Raw genomic sequence first — 27,623 nt, 5'->3', positions numbered from 1 at the left:
CGCTTGTCGGCAGCAACGGGAGCCTGAATGGTACTTTTGAGCATAGTATGCGGTGCTAAAAGCAATCCCGTCCACAACCGGCGGTTCGCCTTCGCCTTTATGTCCTCTCTCTTCTTGACGCTTTTTAGGGTTCAACCCCTTTCTTGGTGGTGGAAAGACGGGTGCATGCCAGGAGGAGCCAAACTAGGGAAACACTTTGTCGCTGATACTGGCAGCACCTGCTCCCTTCTTTGAGTTCCTGCCTGCTATGCAGTTATTGAGGCCCGCGCGCCTCGTTCACAATCCCGCTCGGGGGTTTACGATTATTACCTGTGGAAGGTTAGAAGTTGGCGCAGCAGCTAGAGAGACGATTTGCTACAACGCTGACACAAGCAAGGCATAACTGGCAACGCCATAGCGCCCGCTCTTCAGGATGACAGCCTCCCCTTCCGCAGCCGCGTTGTGACTTTTGCTCGGGGGCAGACAGGCGCAGGTGCCTAGGTAGTAAACGTGTGCGAGTTCGCTAGTCTCTCCTTCTGGGCACACTCCAAAACGATGGAACTAAGAGTTCTGATTGGAAGGTTCGCATCAACGTGAGCAGGGCTGCAGGCACACGCAGGCGGGCTAGGGGAGGAAAACAGCCTGCGCGCAACAAGGAGTGTCTTGGCTCTAAAGCCGTAAATTTCTCAAAGAGTCTGGCAATCGGAGCAGAAAGGGAGTGAGGCAGGGAAGCACTCACGCTGAGCAACACTTGACAAATGCCACACGATCTTAAAGAATAATTAATCTCGGACCAGCATTCGAATCCTCTTTCCGAATTCGGGTTGAGCTCAGGCGCACGCTTGTAGAGTCCATCTACTTCTCACATTGCGGTACCCCTGCACAACTGACGTGCAGGCCAGATAATACCTGATTATGAACTCAGAAAATTCTGAACTTGTTGCACAGACTGGCAACCGACTAGGCCTGTCTATCTGTGAAGGCTACCGCTGGCACCCAATGACCTATTTTCAGTCTGGCTGGCCGCTTTCCAGGGAAGCACTAAGGATGGGTGAAACGCAACTCGTTTTTGCAGAGAAGGTAGAAGGATATCGCGTATGCTCCATCAAGTCGCCTCGCCGGTTCGACTCCAATGTAATCATCTTCAGCTCCTCTGCAGAGCGGATGTAAGGGCATCAAGATGAACCAGTGTTCATACTGATGGCATTTGCTGGAGGGCTTTCAGCAGGTCGAAGGCCTACCGTATACATGCGATGCGTGTATCTCCAGAACTCATACGTGTGTCAAGTCCTTCTAGTCACTTTTGATGTGAGTTTTTGGCTATTCGTTTCTTCGAGACGAAAAGGCATGCATTCGGTATGTATGTGCGTATTCATGTCTCCTCCCTTTTTTCGTGTCCTTTTTTCCTGCGTTTTTCAAGTGCATATATCTGACCGTTTCGGCTTGCACAACACAAACTGGAAGAAAAGTTTTTTGGGGTTTAGTTGAAGTCTCCAAGATTGGTTCAGATCGGCCTCGTGCATCATTTGTTAAAGGTTAAGTACCCGCGTCCGTTTCCGCCGCAAGGACTTTTTTCTTGTTTTCCGCAGCTTTCTCCGACATGGGAAGAAGAACGGTATGCTTCTTTTTGGCTCTTCAATCGAATGGCACCACCCAAGGAGGTGTTCTCTCTGCTGTGCGCAGCTCGGCTTCTGCTTGCAGAGTTGTAGGCTTGTTTGATGCGTTTCCATTTTGAAGAAAAACAGTGTTTTCTCCGCATACCGTCTTTGTTCCCGTTGACTTCTCATTGGCTTGGCATGTGCACCGCTGTAGTTCACTGACATATTGGTAAACGCCCATCGTTCTGGACTGGCATCTGCGGCTTTCAAAGTTGGACAGTGAATGCTTTGTGTTTACGCGGAGGCCAGCCAGGTGGAATCTCCTGAGAAGCACTCTTGTTTCCACTGAGGAAATGCGTTCGTTTCCGCAAGCTCAGCGGGCACTAGTACGCGGCAGCACAATGGGGTGATGCGTGCAGCGCTGCGCGCTTCTCTATTCGGACCTGTTCTGTCTGTTCTGCCCTCTGTCTTTTCCTTAAAATTCCCTCTGCGGGCCGTTCTCGCACTTCAGGTTCCGCTTCGCCTCGTTCTGTGCGTTCCTGGTTCTCAGCGCCTCCCGCGTGCCATGTGCGGCAGCACACCGCGCGGCCGCAGTGTGTGCTCTGAAATCACGGGGAAGGGAGTTTTTTTCTGGGTTTTTACGAGATCTCGTAAGACAACAGAGAGTGCAGCAAACGGCAAAAGAAGGAGGCGCGTGCACCTGCAATCTACCAATCGCGAGAGATCGTTCTGAGATCCTCGCCAGAGGCTTGTGGCTGTGTGTGTGCATACTGGCTGCGGTCTTCACGATTGAGGTTTCTCCAGTGCTGCCGAACGGGACCGCAAAAATGGCAGAGATAGACACCTCCGCCTCGGGACCAGATGTGGCGGCCCCTTCGTGTCTGCCTACAGCTCTGTTGCTGCAAATTTCGTCTTTCCTCACTCCGTCAGATGTGTGTGCCATGTGTGCGACGTGTCGACGATGGAGAGAGGTGTGTTGTGTTGATCTCCAGCCCCTGTGGAGGGAATTTGTAAGTAAAAAGTTTGGTCGGAAGTACGAGAACTACGTCACCTTCACGGGGGATCAGGACTGGCGGCGACTGTATTTGAAAATTTCCAAGTTCATTTCGAATTTGCGGCGAGGGAACGCTCACGTGAGCTACTACGCCGCACTTCTCGAGCCTCCGTTGTCCGATGCGTACGAAGGATGTTTGGCTATGGCTACAGATTGCTCGCGTCTTTTGTGGGAGAACGGCAGCGTTCTCCAGTGCGTAGACATCGATAAGGGCAAGGAACTCTGGCGGGTTCCAGTTGCGCACCGCAAAAACGGCTCGTCGCGCCCCAGCGTAGTGGTGGGGAAGAGTAAGGTGTTCCTCCACATAGAGCAGCAGGTTCATGTGTACGAGCTGACGACGGGTGCGTTTGTGACGCTCCTCTCGATTCCGCCAGACGATAGCGGCATCCCATCGCCGTGCCCTGGCGTCCTAGACAGTGCAGGCAATAATATGCCGCTGGATGTCTCCCTGCGAAATCTGCACTTTACCTTTTTGACCCGACGCACGCTCTTTGTTTTCCACTCGGAAACACTCAAACTGCTCTACAAGGTGCAGCACCGCGAGCTGACGCCGCAGATTGATACAGTCGACGGCATCGACTTTTGCTGGGCGGGCAATCGGTGCTGTGCGGGTCCCGAAGGTGCGGAGTGTCATGAGTGCTCAGTTCACGGCTTTATGTTTCGCCCGCAGTGCCAGCAAATTTGTAGACACATCGTCACCTGGTTGGTGAAACGCAGCAAGTCGATTCAAATCTGGGACATCCGCGACGGCTCGCATGTCGACTGTTTGAGCGGGCACGAGGCACCCGTTCAGAAAGTCCGACACGTAATGAACTGGCGGGACATTGCAGAGTATTTTCTGGCTTCGCTCGATACCGAAGGCATTGTGAGAATTTGGGCCTCGAAAAACCGCCAGTTCTTCTGCTTGCAAGAACTCAGGCCGGATATCTCGCGTGGAAGCGTATTTCGAATGTCCTTCTCCACGACCCACCTCATGGCCATGTCGAAGGAAGCTGCCGGCCGAGACGTTCTGCTCACCATCTGGAGATTCGACCAAGACGCCGCCAATCAACTTTTGAGGCAAGCCAGCGCGGCGCAAGCCAAAAAGGTTGCGGAGGCCGAGGCGAGGAGGGCGAGAGCTTTAGCTGACGGAAATGGCGAGGAGCGTGAAGCGGCGCCCGATATCGTGCTTTCGCGGAGGAAAACAAATGGAGTCGATTCCGAAGCTGGAAAAGCGACTTCAGGCTGTGTACCGGCTGCCCACGCGTCCTCTTGTTCTTCCTCGTTGCCGATCTCGTTTCACTGTGTAGCTTGCCACAGAGAAACGAAGAAATGGAGGGCGGTACGCGCTTCTCATCAGCGGACTCCTGCGGAGACTCCGCTGGCAGGATCTGAAGGGGAACCGGAAGAGGGAGAGGACGAGCTTCTTCGCGAGCGAAGATGCAGCTTATTCAGAAAGCGACTCTCCTCCTCTTGCCGAGATGCCGGCAGGCACCACGGTGGAAGCCAACCATCTCGAGCCGACCGAGACAGCCATGCTGGAGCTTGTTCCCCCGAGGCACTTCTTGGCCACGGCGAGAACGCGGATTGCCCAGCTCGTGCTTTGAAAGCATGTAAGGAGGCAGCGTGATACAAATTTTTGTACCTTCTGTATTCTTTAACATCACAGCTATGTCGAAGTATCGCCCCTTCGGAACCACCAACGTAAACTGGTACAAAAACGTTACCACATTCTGCGTACAAAGCTGGCATTAGGAACATGCAGCAACTACGAATCGCAATTATAGTAGTCATAGCACAGAAATATGATCGGGTTTGTGTCGATGCCTCCGAGCATTTCTTTCGTCTCTTCGGCCCAAAACGTATCTCAGCGACACTGTTTCGCAAAAACTGTCGGATAGAAGAATCGGCGCCTCGGACTGAGGTGGCGACCTGCGTCGGAGGCGGCGCGGCAGGCGGAGCCAAAACGAAGAGGGAGTTTGTGTCCCTTGGCTTGCGCGGAGAGCCCTCTCTGAGAGGATTGCCACGATATCCTGTGCGTGACTTGTGTGGCTGTGCCGTTTTGCAGGCGCCGGCTGGCGCAGTTCTAGCCGGTATCGCGCGGCTCATAGCCCTCACTGCTGTAAGACAAGCACCAGTCCGTCTGTCCGCAGACCAACTTCTGGTCGTCCCTCTTCGCGTTCGCCGCCGCTTTCGCCTTGCGCTGGCACTGCCGGCGGTCGTCAAAGTGCCCGGAGGCAGCAAGCCGGCGATTCTTCTTCCGCGGCGTCGCTTCGCCATCCTCTCCACGTCTGTTCTTATTCAGGAGTGTTGGCCGTCGATCCGAACGACCCGTCGCCGCACGTGAAGCGCGCATTTCTCTATACAAGGAGTCGTGACGCATCGGAGCTTGAGTCAGGCTGCTCCATGTCGTTCGCCGTCGCGCGAGACGGACTCACCTCTGGCTCCTCGGAGGCCCTCCTTCGGTCGCCCTCGCCTGTCGCCGACGTCATGCAGAGCCAGGACAGTGGAACGCAACGCGCATCCGAGAAGTTGGCGAACCTCTCGGTATCGTGTGTGTCGTCCATGTCTTCGGCCTCCGCTCTGCGGGAGACAGACAGCACGCTGGCGTCTGCGTCTAGCGAGTCGCGGCCCCGCGGCGGCGACTCCGATTGCGATTGCCCTTTTTGCAACTGTGGAAGCAGCAACAGGTGTTTGTTTCGACGCCAGAGTCGACATGAAGCCCAGGCGTCTTCCTCTCCCGGTGCCGTGTCGCGTGCGAGCGCGCGGATACGCGTGGTGGCCTTGAGTTGCTCTCCAGCGTGGCTCTCTATTCGCTCCGTTCCGCATTCCAGCGAACCTCCTCTGGCGGCTTCGCCCGTGCATAGCACTGTGGTGACTGCGCCTCCGCTGCCTCGCTTTCAAATTCCCACCTTTGGAATCCCTCCGTCGCCGCCGCGCTTTCTCCCGTCCTTCGCTTCCGCCGGTCAGGGAGAGGCCGAACGCTCGTCGGCTGCGACGGCGTCGCCTCGCTCGCCATCCTTTTCAATGAGCTCGCTCTCGCACTCCACCTCCGCTGGGAGTCGTTCTGCATGCGCGCGAGACGCTCGGTCACCCTGCTCAGTCTTGCAGAAGGAGACGACTTTCACTGCTGGCCCGCGCGCGTACTACGCGGACTTCATCGACGGGCAGCTGCTCGCCTTGTGGAACTTCAGCGTGCCTTCTTCTGATCGACGGTACACCGCGTTTCGATATTCCCTCTCGGACTGGCGCGTGTATGACTGTGTCGGGCAAGCGGCGACGAGCCCGTTCCAGCGAAGCGAAGACGAAAAAGGGTCTCCGCAGCGCGAACAGGCCCCAGACACAGACCGGAGAGTCTCTCGCGAGGCGTCTCCTGCGCAGCCCGCTCTCCACCAGTGCAGACAGCCCGCCATCCAGTATGTGCAAGGACGAACCTCCGTGAGGCAAACGGTCATCGTTATGCCCGCAGCTCCAGGGGTGTATGGAGCAGCCGCAAGCGGCGGTGAAACGGACTTGGGAACGGTTGTGAGGCGAAGTCCGGGACCCGCGGCTTTCTCCATGGAAAACCGCGGCGACGTCTGGACGCTGCTCGACTGGAAATGCATTGCGCTTGACCCGCGTGGGAATGTCACCGTATATGACTTTTGTCCGGCATAACCATGAGTTTGTATACACATATGTGTATGTGACGCCTGCAGGTCTCACCATAACAAACATGCGTGCGTTCTCCGTGCGAGAATCACGAGCCCCTCTCGGTCCTACGAAGGGAATGCATCGACTTGAATATACGCATTTCGCCGTAAACGGACGGACTTATTTTTGCCGTGGAGGTGTGCATATATTTATGTGTGTGTAGGTAAGCTGCAGCACACGCACGCTTGGCCTTTCAGGTTTTGTGATTTGGCATCATTCAGGTTTGACATATCTGCTTGTGCCATGCATTCACTGTGACACGTGTATGACACATGGAGACCGTTGTACATGTTTTTAACTCCTGCTATTTCTCTCGGTCGTTTTGAAGTTACTGGTCGAATCCGGGTGTGAACCGTCAAATTTGAACCAAATCCAGATCCTTGGGCTTTTGCCGGCCTCGATTGGAAAGGGTGCATTTCCTATCCGGGCTCACCCATCCCGATGCCGACAAAGTTCGAGAATGCGTTCGGCTCTTGAAAGCTACTCTAATCAAGCATAGGACATTTCCAATTTCACCAAGGGCAAACCCTGCGTGAGCCCTTCTCTCACGGACAAAACAACACGACTGCTGTTCAGGGCCAGTTCTCTCATTGCCAAATCTCTGACCGTTCCCAGTTGCCGTGGTCTTCTGTATTGAACGACTACGACCTGTTCGCAGCAGTGCGGTAGCTGGAAGAACTCACCGTCACCCATGCCGCTGGCAGACCGCCGGTCTACCGTCAAGACACATTTTACGGGGCGTAGCAGCCGGCTGACTCATCTCATAATCGCCAGAGAGGAACAATACAAATGTTAAAAGAACCCCTGCATTCGTTTCGCATCGTGGCAAAAACAGCGCTGCCATTAAAAACCCTTACGTCAGATTCACGCTCTGTCTCATCCCTGTACGCCTGTTCGACTAGTTCAACGAATTTGAGGGGACAAGTCAGCGCTTCGGTGGCAAAGGCCATCACGCTAGTTATACAGCTGCGTGTATGTGCGCTTGTATGGATTTATATATATATCTATATATATGTGTGTTTGCGGGTGCTCGTCGAGACGCCAGGCACAGCCAGTGAACCTCCTGACGCTGCACCCCCCCATAACGCACCATAGCAAATGCAGATATGTTACTCTACGGGTACTGGACGGACTGCAGCCTAGCCTATTAGTGTGTGCTGAGAACTAAGTTTTCGGGTCTCATAGTTGTGTGTGTCTCATTACTCTCGAATGTGTAGAACGGATTATTTGATAAGGGCGAACGAAGATGGATTTGCTCATATTTATCCGTCTACTCCAAATGTTCCAACTATCACGCCTGTCGGTATGCAGGGCCACACAGACCCTGTCCAAGACGGCAACCGTCATCATCTGTGCGTACCAGCAATGTCACCGAGACCACATGGAATGCAGAAAGTTGTGTATTCACTAGCAAACTGTGAAAGGTGTGACTCGTTTAGTCATATGCGATTACTTTCAACCACAGTCTCACACCGTGCTTGAAAGTGGCGATTGTACGACGAATACAATAAGGAAGGAAATATCCTGTCGGGTAGCATCGACTTCGTAAATGTGTAATCGACGCAGAGAGAAGACTCAGCGTTGGTCAGAGGCGCACACGTTTTTAGACGCCCGTCCACTTATTTCCGTGTGCCTTTCTGTAGCCCGACAGAACTCCAAGACGCACGGTTTCCCTTCTAATGCCGGTGTGATTCTTTGAGCGCACTGGGATTCGTGTCACGTCGATGTCCCCTCTCGCAGAGTTCGAGGCTCACAAGGCAGCCCGTGAATCAATGCAGAGCAGTACGCATCACTGATGTCCGTAATCATGCAAGACACAATGTTCGAACACACATACATCTGAGCTGTCTACGCCTATTCGCACCCATTTGCCCGTCCAGCTCAGGGCGTTGGAATCAGCGAACCCAACGCGTTCCATTTTTCCACGTTAAACAAGTGTGCAACTACGGAGCTTTCTTGCAGATTACGTAGTTCTCAGCAGCACTCGCGTGCGGTTCTCCTGGAAGGTTCCCTCTCCAGCCGTTTTGTCTGGGACTAGGCAAGAAAGATGTACTCCTTCGCTCCCCAAAGTCTGAAGTGCAGATCCTCTTGGAGACGTCTGAACTACTTTGGAACTACGATAGGCGTCCCATGGAGATAACAATCGAGCAGCCGTTGTGCTGCTGACACTAAGCGCAGATGTTCGGGCGCGAAATGTGCCTCAGACAGAGGTTCTACGAGGCGAGCGTCGCGTACAGCGCTCAACACTGTTGTAAGACTAGGAAAAGCTTGCGCCGCGCTGCCTGAAGCAGTGGAGTTGTCAGCGCTAGGGTAGCTAGCGGGAGGCGAAGAATCTAAGGCTTCGCTTCCTGATATCGAGTCGCCGTGTGACGCAATCGTTTGATTCTTAGGAGTGGGTTGCTTGGCAGCGTCAGCACCGCTCGAAAAAGCCTTCCAGATAGGGCCAAAGAAAATATCCTGCATAAGATAGTAGTTGTATAAGGTGAATAGTCCTAGGTCCTGCGTAGTCGTGGGTTCAAACGTCGAGTAAAAGTCGTGAGGCGAAAGGTGCTGCGGTCCATCGGAAGAGGAGCGATAGTTTGGCAGCATTGCAAAGATACTCTCGAAGTCCTGGTACGTCAGCTTGTTCCCTCCGATATCGACTACCAACACCTTCTCACACGCGTTTCGGTCTACAACGCCAATCTTGCAGTCGACGATTTGTGGTGGAACGGGGACCAGGTTTAGCATGCCTAGAGCTTTCAGATGAATCAGCTCGAGTATCAGACGCGAGGGATAAAGGGTGATCTCCGGAATATGGAAAGCCAGATGATCGGCGCCCTCAAGAAACAGGGTACCCCCACCGGAGTGACTGCCCCGCGTCTGTGCAACTGACAAAACAGAAGTAGCGAACAGCCACCAGAAGGCTCGCGCCATTTTCCGCCAGACAGCAGCCCAGCTCTCAGAAACCGTGATCAGAAGAGCAACCCGGCCGGACTTAAATGAATATGCTTGTGTCTCGAATTCGCTCGGAAAGTCGAGCCGCCTCTATCAAAAAGGCTGAGCGAGGCCACGACGCAGAGCAAGTTACTTATGACGAGGTAGGCTCACATAAGGGAAACACTGGGTAGACGGGAGATGGCGCAAACTCCGGAATACCGACGCGCGTGCTCACACTTGTCAACAGGGCGCCGCATGGAGCTCCATGCAAACACACACGAAATGACCTCGGCAAAGGTACCAAAGAAATCCGGCGGCACACGGTTGATACAGAAGCAGGTGAAAATGGTAAACCATGCTCAGTGGCATTCAAACGAGCAAACGACATGCTCGCCTCGCAAATCACCACTCCCGCCCCCAAAGCTGGGTTAGCTCTCACATACATGCTGCGGGATACATACATTACGCTGGGCGATATGCATGGGATGAAGGGGAAAAAAAGCCAATACGCTGGGGCTACAGGGCAATTGGCAGTTGTGCGGTGAGTTGCGCGAATCACTAACTAATTCGAATCATGTCGCCGGGACGCGCAGTGGATTCAAGGACGTGAGAACATGCCTCAGCAGGCCAGAGATATACCAGCGTTTTGTTCTGGTCACAGGCGGCAGAAAAAAGAGACCAACCACACCCCTTTTGGCTTCACCATCATGGCAAATCCATATGCATTCCCTCAAAAATGTATACCTGGGAGTGGCTTCCAGGCTAGGTCTTCAGGCCGTCCGCGCAGGTGAATGAAAGAAGATTAGCAGTGTCGAGCACAGCCAGCTACACAGGAAAAATACCTTCGTGACAGCTCCAATATTTCCCGTGATTTGTGGCCTTGCAGAGAGTATGACCCACGTCAACCCGAGGTGCACTACCAGAGGGAAGGGCCCATTCACCTGGTTACAGCAGGATAGTAGCGTTGACATTCCATTCTATGAAAACATGGCGGGAAGGCCGCAACTAGAGGAGCGACGGCCACACAATACGTACCCCCCATGCTCAAATGCAAGAACCGCGGCGTCTGCATCTGCTTGCTGGCTTTGCGCGTGCATCACTGACTAGTCGGCCCCGTGAATAATGGGCTCTTCAAGTCATGGATACCGGGCAGGGGAGCGCCTGAGCCCTTCTGTTACTCTAGTGGCTGTTCTGGAAGACAGAAGTTCTGCGAAGTTCCTCCATTTTGGGTTCGGCTTCCTGATAACCGGTCGGACATAGCGCGACTTCCAGACGAACGCGCGGATAAGCAGAACGTTCGCGTGCGTGTAAGCATGCCACGAGCTGCGGGGGCATGTTTTCACATTGCGCCATTTCTCTTCGTCGCTTGCAGTCACGATGACACAGATCAAGCATTGCTACCAAAAGGTTTCAACTTCTTTGGGGGCGTTACGCGTGACGCCACAGTCTGTGGCCGCGAAACCTGTCCTCGGTGCACACGAATCTGAAACAACCTCGTCCCCAACCCATCAGGTAAAGAAGCAGACGAGATGGGGCTACCACAGCTCTGCAGCATGCAAAAAACTACGATTTATCGAAGGGACACACTCACAGAAAGCGAACTAACGCGCTTAAAGCCCCGCAACCCGTATTTGCTGACGCCTGCGCAGCTACCGCTTCAGCTCCCCAGCAGCGACTTGAATGCGGCTCGCAGACCTCGAACCTGCTTGATTCCAAGGAACCTGTATCTGCTTCGCTTCTCAGGCAGAGCTCATTTGAGACGGGCAATGGCAGATCAGTCTCCTCGTGTGCGTGTTTTGAGTAATTCATTACGATAGGTTCCAACCCTGCCCCCGCGAGAGTGCATGCAACGTCCGCCTGGCGAAGCCAAGAGCTACGCACGGGTGTGGCGCTGCGAAGTGAATTCACTTAACGCGCTCACTGACACGCACTGATCACCTAGAAAACGACGCAGCAGTGCCATTGACTTGCTCCGTGGCGGTTTGACTAGTCAGCCCGTCGCTCGTCACTCTGCGAGGCGTTGTAGGGGTGTGTAAGGAACAGGGACTTTTTTTTCGGCGCCGCCCCAAGGAGCTCCCGGAAACATGGAGGAGCAAAGCGCGAAGTACGAAAAGGACAGCGCTCAATAGCTCTCTCCAAATCCACAGAACCCGAGACACGCCCTCTGCGTGTGTCGCCTCCGTGCACGCCCTCTCAGCTACCCGACGGCACGGCTGGGGCTGCGTCCACCCCCCTGTTCGCCAAGTTGCCTAGCGCTGTTTCCTCTGCTCGTCGTGAAATGCCCTCACGGAAGGAAAAACGGCCATTGGCTCTTCAAAAACACAGTTCCGCGCTCCCGGCGATTCTTCTGCGAAACAGCGCCGAAAAGGATTCGCGAAAAGCGAGTAAAAGAGAGGGCATCTGGAGTCGGAAGCACCCCGATTGCTCGTGGCTGCGTGTGTGTCTCTTGCGACTGGACTCGTCCCCCCCGCCTCCTCCTGTGTCTCCGCCTGTTTGGGATCGCCGTGTTTTACGCGTTGCATGCGCGACAATCGATGCACATTCATTACCAAACATTCGTGAATAAAGGCGCAGCTGCACGAGTCTGCGGGTACATACGATTGTACGACTGCGGGTGTAGGCACGCCCCATATAGTCACCAATTTCCCGCACTTTTTCCGCCACAGCACGCGCTTCTCGTCGCTTCACCACACTTCCCATGTACGCCGGATCTGGCTCACACGTTCCAAGACATCCACCTCGCGCCCACATCTGACACACTCTGGCTGCCTTTTCGTCTGTTTCAGTCCCTGAACCGAGCTCTTTCTTTTTCATTGTGAAGGCTGAGTGAAGGCAACACCTCCGTGTCCCCCCCTTTTTTGTGCCAGGTTCCAGTCTCCGTCCTCTCGACTCCTCTGTCGTCAGACATCTACTGCGTCCGCATGCCTCGCTGCCTTACATTGCGTTCTCTGCGGGAGGACACGGTCACTTTCGCAGCGCCTTTCATTCTCTTTGGCAGCTAAATCCCGACTGTCCCGCCTTGTCTCTCTTCTCCCCGTCGTCGTTTCCCTAGCACTTCCGTCATCAGCCCTCGCCCCCCGGCCGTTTCGGATCCAAGCCGCAGGCATCTTTTTCGTCGCGAACGAACTCAAGAAGCATCCACGGGCAGAATGGCTCGCGCGAACAGCATCGAAAAGATCGACTCGCTCAACTCAAAGGAAGGCCTGCACAATGGCGCCATGAAGTACATCGTCGTGACCGGGGGCACCATGAGTGGCCTCGGCAAGGGGACGACCATCAGCAGCTTAGGTAGGAACAAAGACAAAAATCGACATAACGCCGCACACAAAGCGGGGGCGGCGCAGAGGACCCTAAGGGCTAGCGAGGAATCAAGCGGCTACAGAGAGAGAAGCGAGGCAGATGATGCGCGAGGCAGTGACAGCCTACTTTGGGGGGAGGGGGCGGGGGGGGGAGGGGGCGGGGGGGGGAGGGGGCGGGGGGGGGAGGGGGCGGGGGGGGGAGGGGGCGGGGGGGGGGAGGGGGGGGGCGCCCGTGGGGGGCACCGCGCGAGCGACCGGGAAACCGATTCAGCGGTGCAGGAGGATTCCGCACACAACGGAGAGGTCGAAATCACGAAGGCCACTCAGGCGAGCACGGAAGGGAGGACAGAGGCGGGAACGAAGAACGCCAGCGTCGTGAGATCGAGGCGCTGGCGCCTTCCTGCCTCCCAGGTCGCAGGTGCCTTCGAAGCCTTCGCCGATACCTAAACATACTCGCATATGAATATATATATATATATATATTTGCTTGCTGTTTTTATTTGTGGGAGGGCACTGGGGTCCGTTCTCTGGTTTGCTGGTTTGACCCGTTCCTTTTTCGTCCCCGTTTCGCGTGGCTGGGTATGCTGGTCTGCAGGCGTGACGCTGAAGGCCCTCGGCGTGCATGTGACGGCGATCAAGGTCGACCCGTACCTGAACGTGGACGCGGGGACGATGTCGCCCTACGAGCACGGAGAAGTCTACGTGCTCGAGGACGGCGGCGAAGTGGATCTCGACTTGGGCAACTACGAGCGCTTTCTCGACGTGACGCTCTCCCGCGACCACAACCTGACCTCCGGCAAGGTCTACCAGAAAGTGATTCAGGACGAACGCCGCGGCGCCTACCTCGGAAAGACCGTCCAGGTAAAACACGAAGCCGCGACGCTGCCTCTGTGCCTCGAGCTGTAGCTTTGTTGGGGGGGTGGGGAAGGGGGCGGGGGGGAGGGGGGGCGTGAGAGAAGATCACTCTTGCTTTGCTGCGCGGGGGGCGTGTCCTTCTTTCGGCTCACTGGCGCGGAGGTGCTGTTTCTCCTCGCGCGCTCTGCAGGTCGTCCCACAAGTCACCGACGCGATCCAGGCCTGGATTGCGCAAGTGGCCCAGCGCCCAGTCGACGGGCACTTCGCGGCACCCGAGGTTTGTCTGATTGAAGTCGGCGGCACGGTCGGCGACATCGAGAGCGCGATGTACTTGGAGGCCCTCCAGCAGTTCTCGCGCAGAGTCGGCCGAGACAACTTCTGCCTCTGCCACGTCTCCTACGTGCCTTGCATCGGCGGCGAACAGAAAACGAAACCCACCCAACACGGCGTCAGGGTGCGTGCGCACGCAGGGGCAATGAGTGCAAGGAACCCGCACACATCCATTTTTTTTCCGTACTATCTGTCTGTCTATATCTATAACTATATATTCATATCCGTATCTATCTGTATCTATGTCTATCTATTTGTATATCTGTCTTTCTATACCTGTATCTATATTTCTATATCTATCTATCTATTTCTATATCTGTCTTTCTATATCTGTATCTATATTTCTATATCTAGCTATCTGTTTATCTATCTGTACCGATATCTGCCTATCTATAGCTACAACTTTCTATATGTGTCTATCTGTCTATCTTTCTGTACGTGAGGTTTATGTGCTTCTCTCCCTGCGCGTGCATTTTTTTGTCTTTAAGTCCATGTCGTCGTGCTTGAGTTTTGGCCCCAGCGGAGCCACTGCGGGTGTGTGACTCCGCTCTGAACACCTTCGCTGCGACGAGGACAGTCAGCTGAGTCGACGCGAGGCGAGACGCCTTCGTGAGGCCGAGGCTGCGTCCGTTGGGAGCGGCGGAGAGGCACCTGAGTTCCGACGCACCCGCTGTACCTGCGTGAGTGCGTTCTCAGGAGCTGCGCATGGCCGGCCTTTCCCCGGACATGATTTTCTGCCGCTGCGAGACGATGCTCTCCGAGGCAACCCGAAGCAAAATCGCTCTCTTCACCCAAGTGCTGCCCGAGCATGTAAGTCGCCGCCCCAGTCTCTCAAGAAGGCGCGCCGCCATACAGATTTTATCCGGCAGACAAAACTTGTCTATCCCTATATATAGCTGTATACATATATGTATACGTAGCTATACACACATTCATAATATATATATATATATATATATATATATATATATATGCATGGGAATGTGTCTGTTGTCAACGTGGACGAATTGGGTGATACGTCGACGCCATGGAGCCTGCCCGCACTGAAACGTGTCTGAGTGTTTGCTGTCGCCGCAGGGCTCGACCCCGGCGGCACGAGCGGGGAGGCGGCGCCGCGGCCTTCTCTTCAGCTCGCGGCGCCTCTCCCGCGCCTGTATATACAAACAACCGCACACACCACACACACACACACACAAACCTGCAGACAGGCACTATATGACATAAATATATTTAAATATGTGTAGTTGGCCGAGTGGAGACACGAGTGTCCTTTGTGGATCGGTGGGCTCTCGTGAAGCGCACGCACTATTTCTGGTGAGTTTTTTTCAGGTGATTAGCGTCCACGACGTCGCCAACACCTACCGCGTTCCGCTGGTCTTGGACAGCCAGAACGTCGCTCAGGCCATCTGCAAGGTGAGTTTGTTTGCAGTCTACAGCCCTGTGTGCAGCGGTCGTTCGCCTCTCGAGACGTCTGCGCAGCAACAAGTCTGCGGGTGGTGTCTTCTCCATTCTCTCGCGGGGTGCGGTCGCGTGCCCTCTGGGCGTTCACTGACGTCCTGCGAGCTCGAAACGCGAGCTGCGTGCCTGCGCTTTCTGGCGGTTCAGCGCCGGGCGTGTCTGCGCCGGCGCCTCGGCTTCTCTACGCGCATGCGCGTCGTCTGCGTCGCGTTGCGTCCTTTTTTCAGCGTCTGGGACTGGCGCTGTCATCGCCCGTGGCGCGGGCGGCGGGCTCGAAGTCGATTTCGATGAAGAAGTGGAACCTGATGGCTGAGCGCCTGGTTAGCCCGACGGAGAGCGTGCGGATTGGCGTGGTGGGGAAGTACACGGGGCTGGCGGACTCGTATCTGTCGGTGGTGAAGGCGCTGCAGCACGGCGCGATGGAGGCGAACGTGAAGCTCGAGTTGGTGTGGATCGAGTCCACGGACCTTGAGGCCGAGTCCACTAGCGAGGAGGGGGGAGCGGAGAACGGCGCTGCGAACCACAAGGCGCGCTACGATCGCGCGTGGGCGGCGCTGCACTCGGTCCAGGGCGTGGTGTGCCCAGGCGGCTTTGGCGACCGCGGCATCACCGGGAAAGCCATGTCGGCGCGTTTCTGCCGCGAGAACAAAGTCCCCTACCTGGGCATCTGCCTCGGGCTGCAGACGGCCGTCATCGACTTTGCGCGCAGCGTGCTGCAGCTCCAGGGCGCCAACTCCGAGGAGTTCGACGCGACCTGCAAGCACCCCGTGGTGGTGTCGATGCCTGAGCACAGCGCCTCGAACAACGAAGTCGGCGGCACCATGCGGCTCGGCAAGCGCGCGACAATCATCCGCGACTCGAACTCGCTCGCCGCGCGCCTCTACGACGGCCGCCCGGTGATCGACGAGAGGCACCGCCACCGATACGAAGTGAACCCGACCGTCGTCTCCTCCATGGAAGCCAAGGGCCTCATGTTTGTCGGACAGGACGAGCGCGGTCAGCGCATGGAGATCGCCGAGCTGAAGGATCACCCCTTCTTCTTCTGCGTCCAATACCACCCCGAGTTCCAGAGCCGACCGCTCAAGCCCTCGCCGCCCTTCCTTGGCCTCGTCCTCGCGGCCGCCGGCAAACTCCAAGACCGATTCAAGCAGTACGGCGGATTCCTCCGCAGCGGAGCCGTCTACGAAGACGATTCTGCGTAAAGGCGCCAAAGAACTCTTCCCGCGTCACTTGCTCTCTTCCCCCGCGCTCACTTCCGCATATCCGAGCCATCCCCCACACACATGCTCACCGCACATCGATGCACGTATATACATGTACCTATACATACATATATATACATATATATATATATATATGGAGGTATATTGTGTATTCGCGGATGGGGCAATGCATGTGCTGTAGAGTGGCGAGGAGGAGGCGGGGAGAGTGGACGCCGAGTGTCGCACGGCTCAGTGCGCGTCCGCGAGCGACGAGTCGCCGCGCCCGAGGAGGCGGTTAGGGGCGGTGGAGGCGCGCGACAGTGTTTCGTGTGTTGGCTGCGGAAGTGAGGCACCCGCGTAGGAAGTCTCGATAACGACCCTGCCCTGTTTTTTGTCGCGATATGTTTGCGTGCTGCTGCCCATGATCGTGGACGCATGTGTGCGCAGTGTCTGGCGGCAAAGTGTTTCGAGTACGCAGTTGCGCAGGACATCGCTACAATGTAGTGCATGTATACAGTTGCATCGACCCTCGACGTGACTGGTGCTAGCCTTGTGTCGAGTCGGCCGCCGGGCGGGTTCGGCGGGCTGAGGCCGAAGCCAAACCAACTAGAAGAGGAGAGGGGAGCGGAGAGGGAACCTGGCAACGAACCGCTTGTCTTTCTTGGCTTCTTCGCGCGTCGTGTTTTGTCTGTCACAAACTGAAGCGGGTTCTCGCTTTGTTCTCTCCTTCGCTCGCGTGAGCTTCAAATTCCAGTGAAGGCGTGTGCGTGCTGACCCCCCCCCCCACTCTCCCCCGCGCGCCCGAGGCCAGCTGACTCTCCGCGCCCGGCTCTTTTGACTCTGCGCCTCGCGCGTTCAGACTGAAGACCCGGCGCATACAGCGGCGGCGTGGCGCTCGGCGTAGCAGCCACGCGCTGAAGCACTCGGCGTTTATCTGCCTGTGGAAATCGCGGAAAAAGCATCTCAAGCAAGGCGAAGACGCCATGCACGCCTTAGCAGGCACCTCCACGCACATGAGTATGCCCGAGCGACGATCCCAGCACCGCGAACTGGAGCTTCGCCCCAAACTCTAGCTAGAAACACTGCAACGCCCTAGACATTATTTCCGCGTCTTATGGAAATACTGCGAAAAAGACCTCGCATACTCGTCGCTCGAGGTCTCCATTGCGCAGGAAGAAGAGTATCCTAATAGACGTGGATGAGAAGTATACCTCGTAGCTGAAATATGTGATGCCAGTCGAGACAGCAAGACAGGACAACTGCTGGAGATAGATGAACCCGGCTGCAGAAGCAGTCGATTAGAAAAGACACGCAGAGTCGTCTGGAAGCGTCCTGAGTGCGGCGTTGACCTCCAGCGTTCTTATATGCTCCACGGTTCGTGCCTCTACAGAGTTGGTACGACAGCCCCTCGCAATCCCCTTTCTTCAGATAGTCCTGCAATTTTAATCAGCTTGACTTTCCATGTAAAGTCATTTATATTTCGTTCTGAGCTTCGTGCGGCAGCCGTCACCTCAGCGGCGAAAGCCTCGTGCAGACACGCCAGCAGGCGACCGCGCCTGCCCGAGGAAGCTCAAAAGTGGCGTCATCGCCACCCGCAACCTGCACTGGGACTCTCCTCAATCGCAAATCCAAGCGACTCTCTGCAAGTTCAGGGGTCGCTCGATGGATTATCCACCACGCAAGGAGTGTTGCTTTCGAGGCACTTGTGAAGAGAGACAAAACACGAAGCCATTCCATGTGCGGAGATCGTTCTCAGGCTTTCTCTTTCGTGCTGACTAGAAAAGCCTAAACGTGGAATGGCGTGAGAGGCGCGCCGACGCATGCAAGACAGGCCTGCGGACTCTTCAAACGGACTCTGGAGACTGAGAATACCAAATATGGAGGGATATTTACTTTGCAGCGAAGAATTTGCGACACGGCGCGGCCTCGGACTTTATCGCGAAGCCATCTACGGTTCGAACTGAGCGGAAGGCTCGCTTACGAAACGCATGTAAAAATAATGAAAAAGAAGTACCTTCTCGCTAATGAAGAGACTTAACAGAAAAGAAGCTGCGCAACGGTGGGGGACCCCGGGAAAGAGTGAGCTGCGGAATGAGAAAGACTTCTAGGTCGAGCTCGAAGAGCTCATTGAAAGGGCGAACGTTCGCGGCACTGCATGCGAATCAGACACCAGCACTTTCACAAGCAGGTACATATATGCAGACTAGACACGTATCTGCGTGTCCGCAGGCGCATATCTATGACAAAAACAATAATAACGTACTCAGAGAAACGATATGCCTCGTATGCGACACACACATATATATACACGCATATACCTTTATATATATATATACATTAAAGTACGAATATAAATATATATATATATATATATATATATATATATATATATATATATATATATATATATATATATATATATATATATGTAGGTATGCGGCATGTGAACGCACACGCCATGAAGCGGCACGAACGTTCTTTTCAAAAGTTTACGTGAGGAATTACGCAGCGACGCCAGAGGACCGCGCCGAACTCAGAACAAGCTGCTCAAAAGATTCGATTTCATTTTGTTAGAACTCCGCGCAGAGCCCCACACGGCCGCCACCTCCACGCATGAGCAATGACCCTAGAGGTGAGGCGACTCAGAGCTGGACAGACGAGGCCGCGCGCCAACAGATGCAGAGATGGGTAAATACAAAAACAAACAGAGAGACAGAGATATTCTATTTGCAAGAAGCTCGCCCGCCCCTCCGCAACACTTCAGGCGAGTAAACATCGATACATCACCACGCGCACACCTTTCACACCTTTACAGGGGCAGCAAAGAAAAGTTGCCAAACGCGCGACCCCTGCAGCGCGCGGAACTCACGCGACGCAGAGAAACGCCGTGAGCCGGGAAGTTCGAACAGGAGAGCAAAACGGAGACGCGGCAACACGCGCTGAAGGACTATTTTTCCACGCGCCTCGAACGTTGGCAGCTCCAGCCCGCGCCTCGCCCAGCGTCTTTACTCGTTCTCGCGGTCACCGCCTCCTCGCTCAGTTCTCTTCATCATCAATGAACTCCTCTCGAATCAGCTGCGACACCAGGCACCAAGCGACGAGCGGCACCGATACTCCCCGCTCCGAAAACACTCAGGCGAAGCAGAAACAAGATTTAAGCTCCACACACGCATGCTTGCAACCATGCATGCGTATATATATGTATGTTTCTACTTCAAGGCACAGTTTGAGTTTAGGGTTAGATCTGGACTTGTGTCGCTGAGAGATGATGGGGCATGACAACTGGTGCAGACGCGCAGACATCTCACACCTCACAAATGCATGAACTTCTTTGAACACGCAACAGCTACGCATCTGCGTAGCACGTGCACACAGCTGCATATAAATATAGATATATATACATATATATACATTATGTATATATGTATACATATATTTTGTGTATGTACGTACGCACATGCGTGCAGACCGGCGAGCCCGTGTGGCTGTTGGGTTGACAGAGACGATTTCTGAGCCGCGAAAAGCTCATCTGTGGCGCCGCAGGTGACGGCTGCCTCGTGCCCAGCGGGATCGCAGGGCAGCCAGAGAGTAGTCTGACAAAGCGAGAAAAAAACACTCGACCTGCCACGTACCTCCGTCAGCTCCAAGCGGATCTCGTAGCAGTCGTCGCCTTTCAGCATATCCCGGACGAAGTAGCAGTTCACTCTCATCTGAAGCTGACAAAATTCGAAAAACATGCGCAGAAAAAAGATGCGTGCACACATTCCCCCCCATGCATGCACGACAGCCCAAACCAAGTATTCTCACGCTAGCGCATGTGTGCATATGAACCCTGGCGGTGAAAACAGAGCGACGGAGGCAGCTCCCCGCCAAACCAGCGAAGCGCCATCCACCGTTTTTTCCCTTGACGAATTCAAGCGTGCCCGCACATCTGAAAAAGCAGTCCCGGCGTCCATTTCGCCGCATACGACGTCAAATGCGACAAGGACGACGCGACTGCGCGTGTCCGCAGATGCATACGTACACCCCAAGGTCTCAGCAAAGAAAACGCCGAGCACGCCAGTCCTTCAAGGCGCACAGGCGCACACGAGCCCCCTCGCAAGACAACCGCTGCAGCGAGCGGCGCGGCTGTCCACGAAGAGGCACCCGCCAAAACGAAAATACGGAAAATTGCATAAATAAAAATAAAAATAAACACGTAAAGTTCTGCGTCGTACTTGCTCCAGAGCGCCCCTGATGACTCCGCAGATGAGGTTCGAGTAGCAGAGCTGCGAGAGCGACGGGGGCAGCTCGACGAAGTCTGTAAGGGGATTCTCGTGCAGAATAAGCGAGCACGAGGTCTCGTCCTGGTCCCAGTTGGTGACCTCCGCCGTCGTGCCCAGAAACATCCGCAGGCCGAGCTGGAAAAAGTGAAAAAAAATTCGTCTCAAAGCGGCCGTCTCGAGAGGACATGAGAGAGAGAGGAGGCCGTAGCCGCCCCAGGACGAAGGCCGCAGGCGCAGATTTGAGGCAGAAAAAAGAGACGCGATGGGCGTGAACGCCGCAGAGCGCGGAAAAATACTACACGAAAGCAGACGACGACATGCACCCGGAAATGTGCGCGTCTTCGTGCCTCTGCGCCCGAGCGGAGTTTGTCCTTCAGAGGACTCGCGGACGCGAGAAAAGCGAGTGGGAGCGAGAAGAGCGCGCGCAGTATTCCACTTCTAAAATCGAGCGGACACAGGCTCCGATGAAGCCGGGAGAAAGTCGGCAACGCCGCCGACACGCGCCCGAGGAACGAAAGTGGAAACAGAAGAAAGACGAAAAAAGCGTAGCTAGAGGAAAAAGACGAGGAGAACAACAACCGAGGAGAATGAACGCGTGCGAAGAAGGAACCGAAGCAGACACACGCGAATGGAAGAAAAAGACCAACGAACGAAAACGCCGTGAGAGAAGAAGCGACATACCCCGAGCTCGGCTGAGAGCTACACAGGTCGCAGGATTCGGGAAACGAAGGAACTCATCTCTGCAAAGCTGACACCGCTGCAGAGAAGACAGAGCGACTTCATGAGAAGAAGAGAAGAGACATTCTTTTAAATCTGTCTACACCACTGACAAATAAAAGGTAAATTCGAAAAGGTCAACTAAAATCAGGAGATTACCTTGGCGACGACTTCCGCAGTTTGCCGAAAGCACGTACACGCGCCCATGTTGGTTTTCGCCAGGAACTCATCGACCAGTCGAATGCCAATATTATAACCCCTGGAAAAATTTTTAAAAAGTCAACAAGTCCGAAAAATCATCGACACCACACACGGAGTCAGCTAAAGAATCCGAGGAAATTCACACGGAGCTAGAGCGGCGCGCGATCCACGCCTTGCTACCGCGTCATCGATTACCCCTTTGCATTAAACGGCCTGCCCGCGGCTCGGCGTTTTCAACGCCGGAGGAAAGGTTGAGAAGGAACAAGAGGAACGAACGCGGCCTCGACAACGGGGAAAGCAGCGAGGCGGTAGGATTTGAAATCCAGAAGCACCCCATTAACAGTTGGCGCGATTTCGAAAAATCCCCGTCTAGCACAAGAGAGCATCGTTGAACGATTTCCAGTCGAAAGCCCCTGCGCCGCGAAGAACAATGTGCCAATCGCGAACGGAGAAAAACGGTGACGTTTCGGACCGCAGTCGGGAAGAAAGCAGCACAAGCACGCCAAAAAGCAGATTCGCAGTCGACTGCCACGGAGGAGTCGGCTGATTCCTCTCACATTTTCTCGAGCTGCGCATTGATCGCATCGACCTGCTCCAAGTCCTTCAGCAGCTGGGTGACCAGCGTCCCGTACGTGAGGGAGAGGAGCTCGGAGTTCTGTAAAACGAAAAACAACTTGCACAGTACAGAAGAAATGCGATGCGTTCCCTCGGCGCAAAGCTGGGTGAAGAGTTCCCTCTCCTCTCTGCTCCGCGGCTCTGCGTGCCCAGTGTCTCATCCGCTCGCCCCTGCCCTGCTTTCGGTCTCGGGTTTGAAGTTTTTCCTTTCTTCGCACCCCGTCCTCGCCTCACCACTTTCTCCATGCGCTGGGAGACGAGCTCCCACTGCTTCTGGTACTTGTCCTTTGACATATTCGCGGAGAGCGGAGAGAAAGCCGCGTTGGCGCAACACGCAGCAGAAGGCAACGAGCCGCACGAGAGGGCTGCGACGAAGGCAAGGCGTGGTCTGGGGGCGAAGGGGAGAAAGAAAGACAAACGCTAAAGCGGGGAGCACGAGAGAGAGAGCGAAGAGAGCCAGACAGAGCCCAGGATGAAACGAAACTCAGAGAGAGAGGCAGCAGACTCGCAGGGTGCGAGAGCGACGACCCGCAGATACGGAAATGGCAACACACACGCCAAACAGATGAGCCAGAAATGAAGGGAACGAAAAGCAATCGCTGAGACGACGAAGCTGGAATAGAAATCTCTTGAATAGCGGCGTCCCCGGGATTGAGTGCGGTCGCGACAAAGGTGAGAAGAGGCGAGAATTGAAGCATAGCGCCTCGCCTTCGGCCTCTTTTCGCTGAGACACGAGCGCGCAACGGTGAGTGGGAAAAGGAGGCCAAAGGACAGGCCTCTACGCAAGAAGAGCACTGAGAGAAGCGAGCTGAGCACCACGAAAAAGAGAGGGAGAAGAAAGGGGGCGGTAGCGGACCTGTGTGCACTCTTCTCGGGCATGAAGCATCCACAAACGAGCGAAGGACGCTCAGACACGAAAGACAGATGAAAACGAAGGGAAAAAAAGCCGATTGCAGGGACAAAAGTTGACGAAAGAGAGAGAGTCCACGAGAGCGACTGGAGAGAGCAGAGAAAAGGCGCGGAGGGGGGCTGCCGGCGAGGTTCCGCGCGACCAGCGAGAAGGAAATCCAAACGATCAGACAGTAGCAAACGGCGGAAACGAACTGAAGAGAAACCCCGAAGAAATTCTTCGCAAGAGAAAAGAAAATAGACACAACGGGGCACAACAAACACGTTGAAAAGTGGGGGCGCGGAGCGCGCAGCGTACTGAAGCACAATCGAGGAGAACTATACGTCTTCTCGCCGCCCGCTGTCTTTCTCCGCCGATGTATTTCCGCGGTAATACTTCCTGCCTCTCGACAGTTAACGCGAAGTCAGCTCATTCGGTGGGTTTGCCTCCACAATTTCTTCCGTGGAGGCAAGCAGGACAAAACGCGAGAAGAAAGCCGCGTGCAGAGTTGCATCGCGAAGAGCGGCGGGACTCAAGGCAAGATGACTGCAGTGTACATACACTCTGTGGACGCAGGAGATGCCAGCGCGACCACCTCCTGGGTTCGATTAAACCGAAGAGCTCGCCTTTTTTCAAGCATTCGCAGTTTTTGGCTCTTGTCTTATTGCTTTTGCTCGTGTTCCCCCGTCCTGCTACTGCTCCTCGATGTCTCGCCCTTTCTCGAGGAGCCGCCCACTGCAGCCACCTTGCAAGTCTGAGGCGGGCGTTTCCCGTCCGGCGCTCGAAGCCACCTGGCACTCCTTGTTGCATTCTTCTTCATCGACTGGAGTGTCTTTTTCGCGCTAACTGTGCGGCGTTTGCTTGTTTGGGGAGGCGCCTTCGTTTTTTTGCTAATTTTTTTGGTTTTTTTCTGTTAGTATCGCTTTCCATCCCGTCAACCTCGCGCACAGTCTCCACCCGCCTCTCCACCCGCCTCTCCACCCGCCTTTCCAAGGCAGTGCGAGCCCCTCCTTCTCCGTCTGTTTTTTACCCACTGCGTCGCCGATCTGTTCGCGTACTTTGCGACTCCTCACTGCATTTTGGGGCAGCACGCCGCGAAGAACGACCGGAGGATCGAAGAAAAGCGACAGGCTTTCCGCGCGTGTCTGCTCATGCCGCACGTCTCGGGGGGCGGAAACAAGGAGGGCGCGAACAGGAGGGAACGAGACAGGGAGCAGAACAAGGAGGACAAAGGAAACTAGGGATGTTCACGTTGACGCACTGCGGAAGAGGCAGCGCATTTTCCTTTATTTTGGGAGTGCCAGAGAGGGATTCCCGCCTCCGAGACATAACGCGCCGCTCACGTGTGTCTTGTGGCAACGTCTGCGGAAGGAGCGAGACGAAAATGTTGGGTCTGGCCTCCTGCCCGTACCTCACCGCGGGAACAGGGTGAGAAAGCCGCCCACTCACTGCTTTCCTTCCGTTTTCCAACGTTTTCTGGGCTCGACTGTTCACGGTCGATACAGACGAACAGCCTTCCCTCCGCTTCCGCTTGCTCCCACTACGTGCTTCGTCAGCACACATCTGTGCATGTAGACGCATCTGCGTGTATCGCCATCGGTCTTCCGGTGTGTCTCTTTTCGTGTGAAGGCGAGAAGGCGCACGCGCGCGCCTGAGGGGCGACTCCAAACGACCGTGCACACCGTCTGGCTGTCCTGGTCTCCTTGGTCCGTTCTTCTCTCTTCTCATCCTCTCCTCGCTCTCTCTCGCTTTCTTTGCCGCCTTTCTCTCCCTCCTCGCTTTCCTCTTTTTTTTCCCTCTGCGTTAGTGCGGCGCCGTCTTCTGGCTCCGCGGCGCGGCGTGCGTCCTCTGCGTCTCGATTCGCTTCGCCTCCGCCATGGCTTCTCTCGCTGGGGCGGCGCCCTTCTCGCGCGCGTCGTCGCTTCTTTCCGCTCTGCCTGCTTCGCCGCGCGCCGTGGCCTCGGCTTCGCCGTCTGGGGCTTCAGGCCCCGCGGCGCGGGGGCGCCGGCCCACGCGGGGCCTCCGCGCGCCCCCGCCGCCTGCGCCGCCGCCCGAGATCGCCTGCTCCCACTGCGGGCGACACGTAGACGATGTCCTCGTGCTGGCCTGCGGACACAACCTCTGTCTGGTCTGCGGCGCGGCGTCGGCGGGCGCCGCCGGCGAGCGGGCGCGGCGCCGGCGCGAGCGGCGGGCGGCTGGGGCGGAGACCGACGAGGAGAGCGACGCCGCGTCCAGTGCGGACTTGTTTTCGGCGCGGCGCAGCGGGGCGAACCTCCGCATGTCAGACGGGCTCGCCTGTCCCCTCTGCGACGTCTGCACGCGCCTCGCGCCCGAGACGCTGCAGGCGCTGGGGCGCGCGCCCCCCGACGAGGCGCGCGGGAGTCACGGGCGCCGGCGTCGCGGGGGCGGCTTCGCGGAGGCCGCCGCGGAGCCGGCGCGTCTCTGCGGGCTTTGCGAGGCACGCGAGGCGTCGGTCTTTTGCCGCGGATGCGCCTGCACGTACTGCGACAGCTGCGCAGTGCGGGTTCACGAGCGGAACTCGCGGCTCGCCGCCCACAAGTTCCGCTTGATCGCACGGGCGCCGGGGCTGCTGCTGCCGCTGGGGGGTCCGGCGGCGCGCCGCGCGAAGCTCCGAGAGGACGCGGGTCACGTGCGGACTTTCGAGGACGGCTCGGAGTGCGGCGGCGGCGCCTCGAGCGCGTCCTCGCTGGCTTTCTCCTCGCCGCGGAGCCTCGCGTCTGCGCTGCTGCGCGGGGCGGTCTGCGCACGGCCGCACTACGGAGGAGGCGCGGGGGCGGCGGAGGGCGGCAGCGAGAAGGCGAGCGGGGGAACGGCCGCCTCGGCGCGCGAGAGTGTCCACAGCAGCGCGATTGCGGAGACTGGCGGCGCGGAGCGCGCGCGTCTGTTTTGCACGCTACTGAAGCGTCTGGGGAAGGGCGGCAACATCGCGGACATGCTGCAGCTGTGTTCCATCTCGAATTTGGAGTGCGAAGTCCACCCGGGCGAGCCGGTGCGCTTCTTCTGCATGACTTGCATGGTCGTGCCGTGTCTCTGCGCTCAGTGCGTGATGGGGTGCGACCACGCGCGGCACGCGCTGCTGCAGATCCCGCGCGCGTGGGAGGAAGTGGCCTCGCGGTATCTGCACGACGAGTTCACCAGCACGCTCTTCCGCGCGAAGGCTGACGTCGATGCGCTGCGCCAGGCCCTCCGCGAGCGCCGCTTCGAGTGGGGTCGCAGTCTGTACGAGGACAGGCAGCTGGCCGCGGGGACTGGCACGCGGCTGAAGGAGGAGATGCAGGAGAAGGAGCACCAGCTGCGCGTGGCGCTGACGGCCTTCACCAGCAAGTTCACGTACGAGTGCGAGGCGTTCAGGAAGATCACCGGCGAGAAGATCGCGCAGGCGCAGCAGCTCCTGCAGCAGATCCGCGACTTCAGGAACGCGAGCGATTCCGTCCTCCTCACCTTCTTCCGCGACCACCGCGAAGTCATCGAAAAGCATATCGCCCGGGAGGACCCCGCCGAACTCGAGCACCTCCCGCACAGCCGACAAAGCATCCTCGACCACGCCACGCAGGTCACCGATGAAATCTGCGAACTCGCGCGCGAACTCCGCGACAACCTGCGAAACTGCGAAGGCCGCCGCCGCGAGGAAGAGGAACCCGCGGAACCCGCAGACGACGCCCAGCAGACGCTCGAATCCCTCCTTCGGCCGCGCGCTAGCAAAGAAGGGCAGAGTCTCGCCCTCGTCGCACCCCTCGGCACCCGCGTCGACGCAACAGACGCAGGTGGCGAAGAGGACGCAGAGGCGACGCAGGGACAGGAGGCCGGCAAGGGGGAAGAAGACGAAAATAGCGACGAGGCGGAAGATGAAGAGGAGGGAGAGGAGCACGAGGACTCCGAGTGAGTGAGTAGAGAAAAACGGCAAGACCCACGTGCGAGAGCGAGAGTGCAACTACTTAAGATGGAAGTCCGCCGGGAGAGGCGCCTCTGAACTCGCGGCTCGAGGAAGAAAAGACACGCGCGGGCGCGAAGCGCCCAACCGGAGAGCCTCGAACTCGTAGACGGCGAGAAGAACGGGAGAGACAAGAGAGAGAAAGAGCTGTGCGAAGAGAGGCGTGTTGCCTCGTGGATCTCCTCCTCAACCGTAATCGATGGTGACGTGTTTCTCCAGTGAAGGCGACCAAGTCGAGTGACTTAAATCTTCGCCCTTGTGTGCCCAAGGCTGCAGACAGACAGATAATAGGCTGCCTGGGACTCTGCAGGAGGATCCGAGTCTCCTCAGCGCGCCTTCGTCGTTCGTTGCATCTATCGCGTCTCTTGGTTTTCAGTTTCAAACTGAGCAGCGATCGAGGCGGAGGATCATCGTTTAGGAGCTGGGCTCCTCCCCTGCGTCCCCGCGCACTGGGGCCTGCGCCGACTTTCTCGTGTGTGCTTTGAGTTTCAGTCTTCGACTTCCATGCTTTTATCTACGGGTGCCCTTCGCGTGTCTATGTTGCTGCCCATTTTTTCGATTTTTTTCAGAATTTCCACGCCTGCGTGCAGATGAGTAGCGTGTGTCTTTTCTCCTCTG

The 27,623-nt window shown here is 56.4% G+C and overlaps 5 protein-coding genes across 5 annotated transcripts; 3 read left to right on the top strand and 2 right to left on the bottom strand.

Annotated features, from left to right (window-relative positions):
- Positions 1–2,404: 2,404 nt before the first annotated feature.
- Positions 2,405–6,267, top strand: BESB_011910 (F-box domain-containing protein; the record flags this gene model as incomplete). Its single annotated transcript, XM_029359921.1, has 2 exons — positions 2,405–4,223; positions 4,679–6,267. 2 exons carry the CDS (start codon positions 2,405–2,407, stop codon positions 6,265–6,267), a joined length of 3,408 nt encoding a protein of 1,135 aa, XP_029216588.1.
- Positions 6,268–8,406: 2,139 nt separating this feature from the next.
- On the bottom strand, positions 8,407–9,219 carry BESB_011900 (uncharacterized protein; the record flags this gene model as incomplete). Its single annotated transcript, XM_029359920.1, has 1 exon — positions 8,407–9,219. One exon carries the CDS (start codon positions 9,217–9,219, stop codon positions 8,407–8,409), a length of 813 nt encoding a protein of 270 aa, XP_029216587.1.
- Positions 9,220–12,371: 3,152 nt separating this feature from the next.
- BESB_011890 (CTP synthase) lies at positions 12,372–16,366 on the top strand (the record flags this gene model as incomplete). The annotated part of the gene is made up of 6 exons (XM_029359919.1): positions 12,372–12,510; positions 13,117–13,382; positions 13,567–13,830; positions 14,403–14,516; positions 15,036–15,119; positions 15,392–16,366. The coding sequence occupies 6 exons, from the start codon at positions 12,372–12,374 to the stop codon at positions 16,364–16,366; spliced, it is 1,842 nt and encodes a 613-aa protein (XP_029216586.1).
- A 3,036-nt stretch (positions 16,367–19,402) lies between these two features.
- On the bottom strand, positions 19,403–22,458 carry BESB_011880 (putative Bet3 transport protein; the record flags this gene model as incomplete). The annotated part of the gene is made up of 6 exons (XM_029359918.1): positions 19,403–19,441; positions 19,999–20,082; positions 20,584–20,766; positions 21,508–21,607; positions 22,107–22,204; positions 22,399–22,458. The coding sequence occupies 6 exons, from the start codon at positions 22,456–22,458 to the stop codon at positions 19,403–19,405; spliced, it is 564 nt and encodes a 187-aa protein (XP_029216585.1).
- Positions 22,459–24,929: 2,471 nt separating this feature from the next.
- On the top strand, positions 24,930–26,957 carry BESB_011870 (B-box zinc finger domain-containing protein; the record flags this gene model as incomplete). The annotated part of the gene is made up of 1 exon (XM_029359917.1): positions 24,930–26,957. The coding sequence occupies one exon, from the start codon at positions 24,930–24,932 to the stop codon at positions 26,955–26,957; it is 2,028 nt and encodes a 675-aa protein (XP_029216584.1).
- Positions 26,958–27,623: the final 666 nt, after the last annotated feature.

This window comes from Besnoitia besnoiti, chromosome IX (assembly GCF_002563875.1).
Source record: "Besnoitia besnoiti strain Bb-Ger1 chromosome IX, whole genome shotgun sequence".
NCBI classification, from domain to species: domain Eukaryota; phylum Apicomplexa; class Conoidasida; order Eucoccidiorida; family Sarcocystidae; genus Besnoitia; species Besnoitia besnoiti.
The sequence above is the reverse complement of the archived record's forward strand: the minus strand, read 5'-3'. Positions and strand labels throughout refer to the sequence as shown.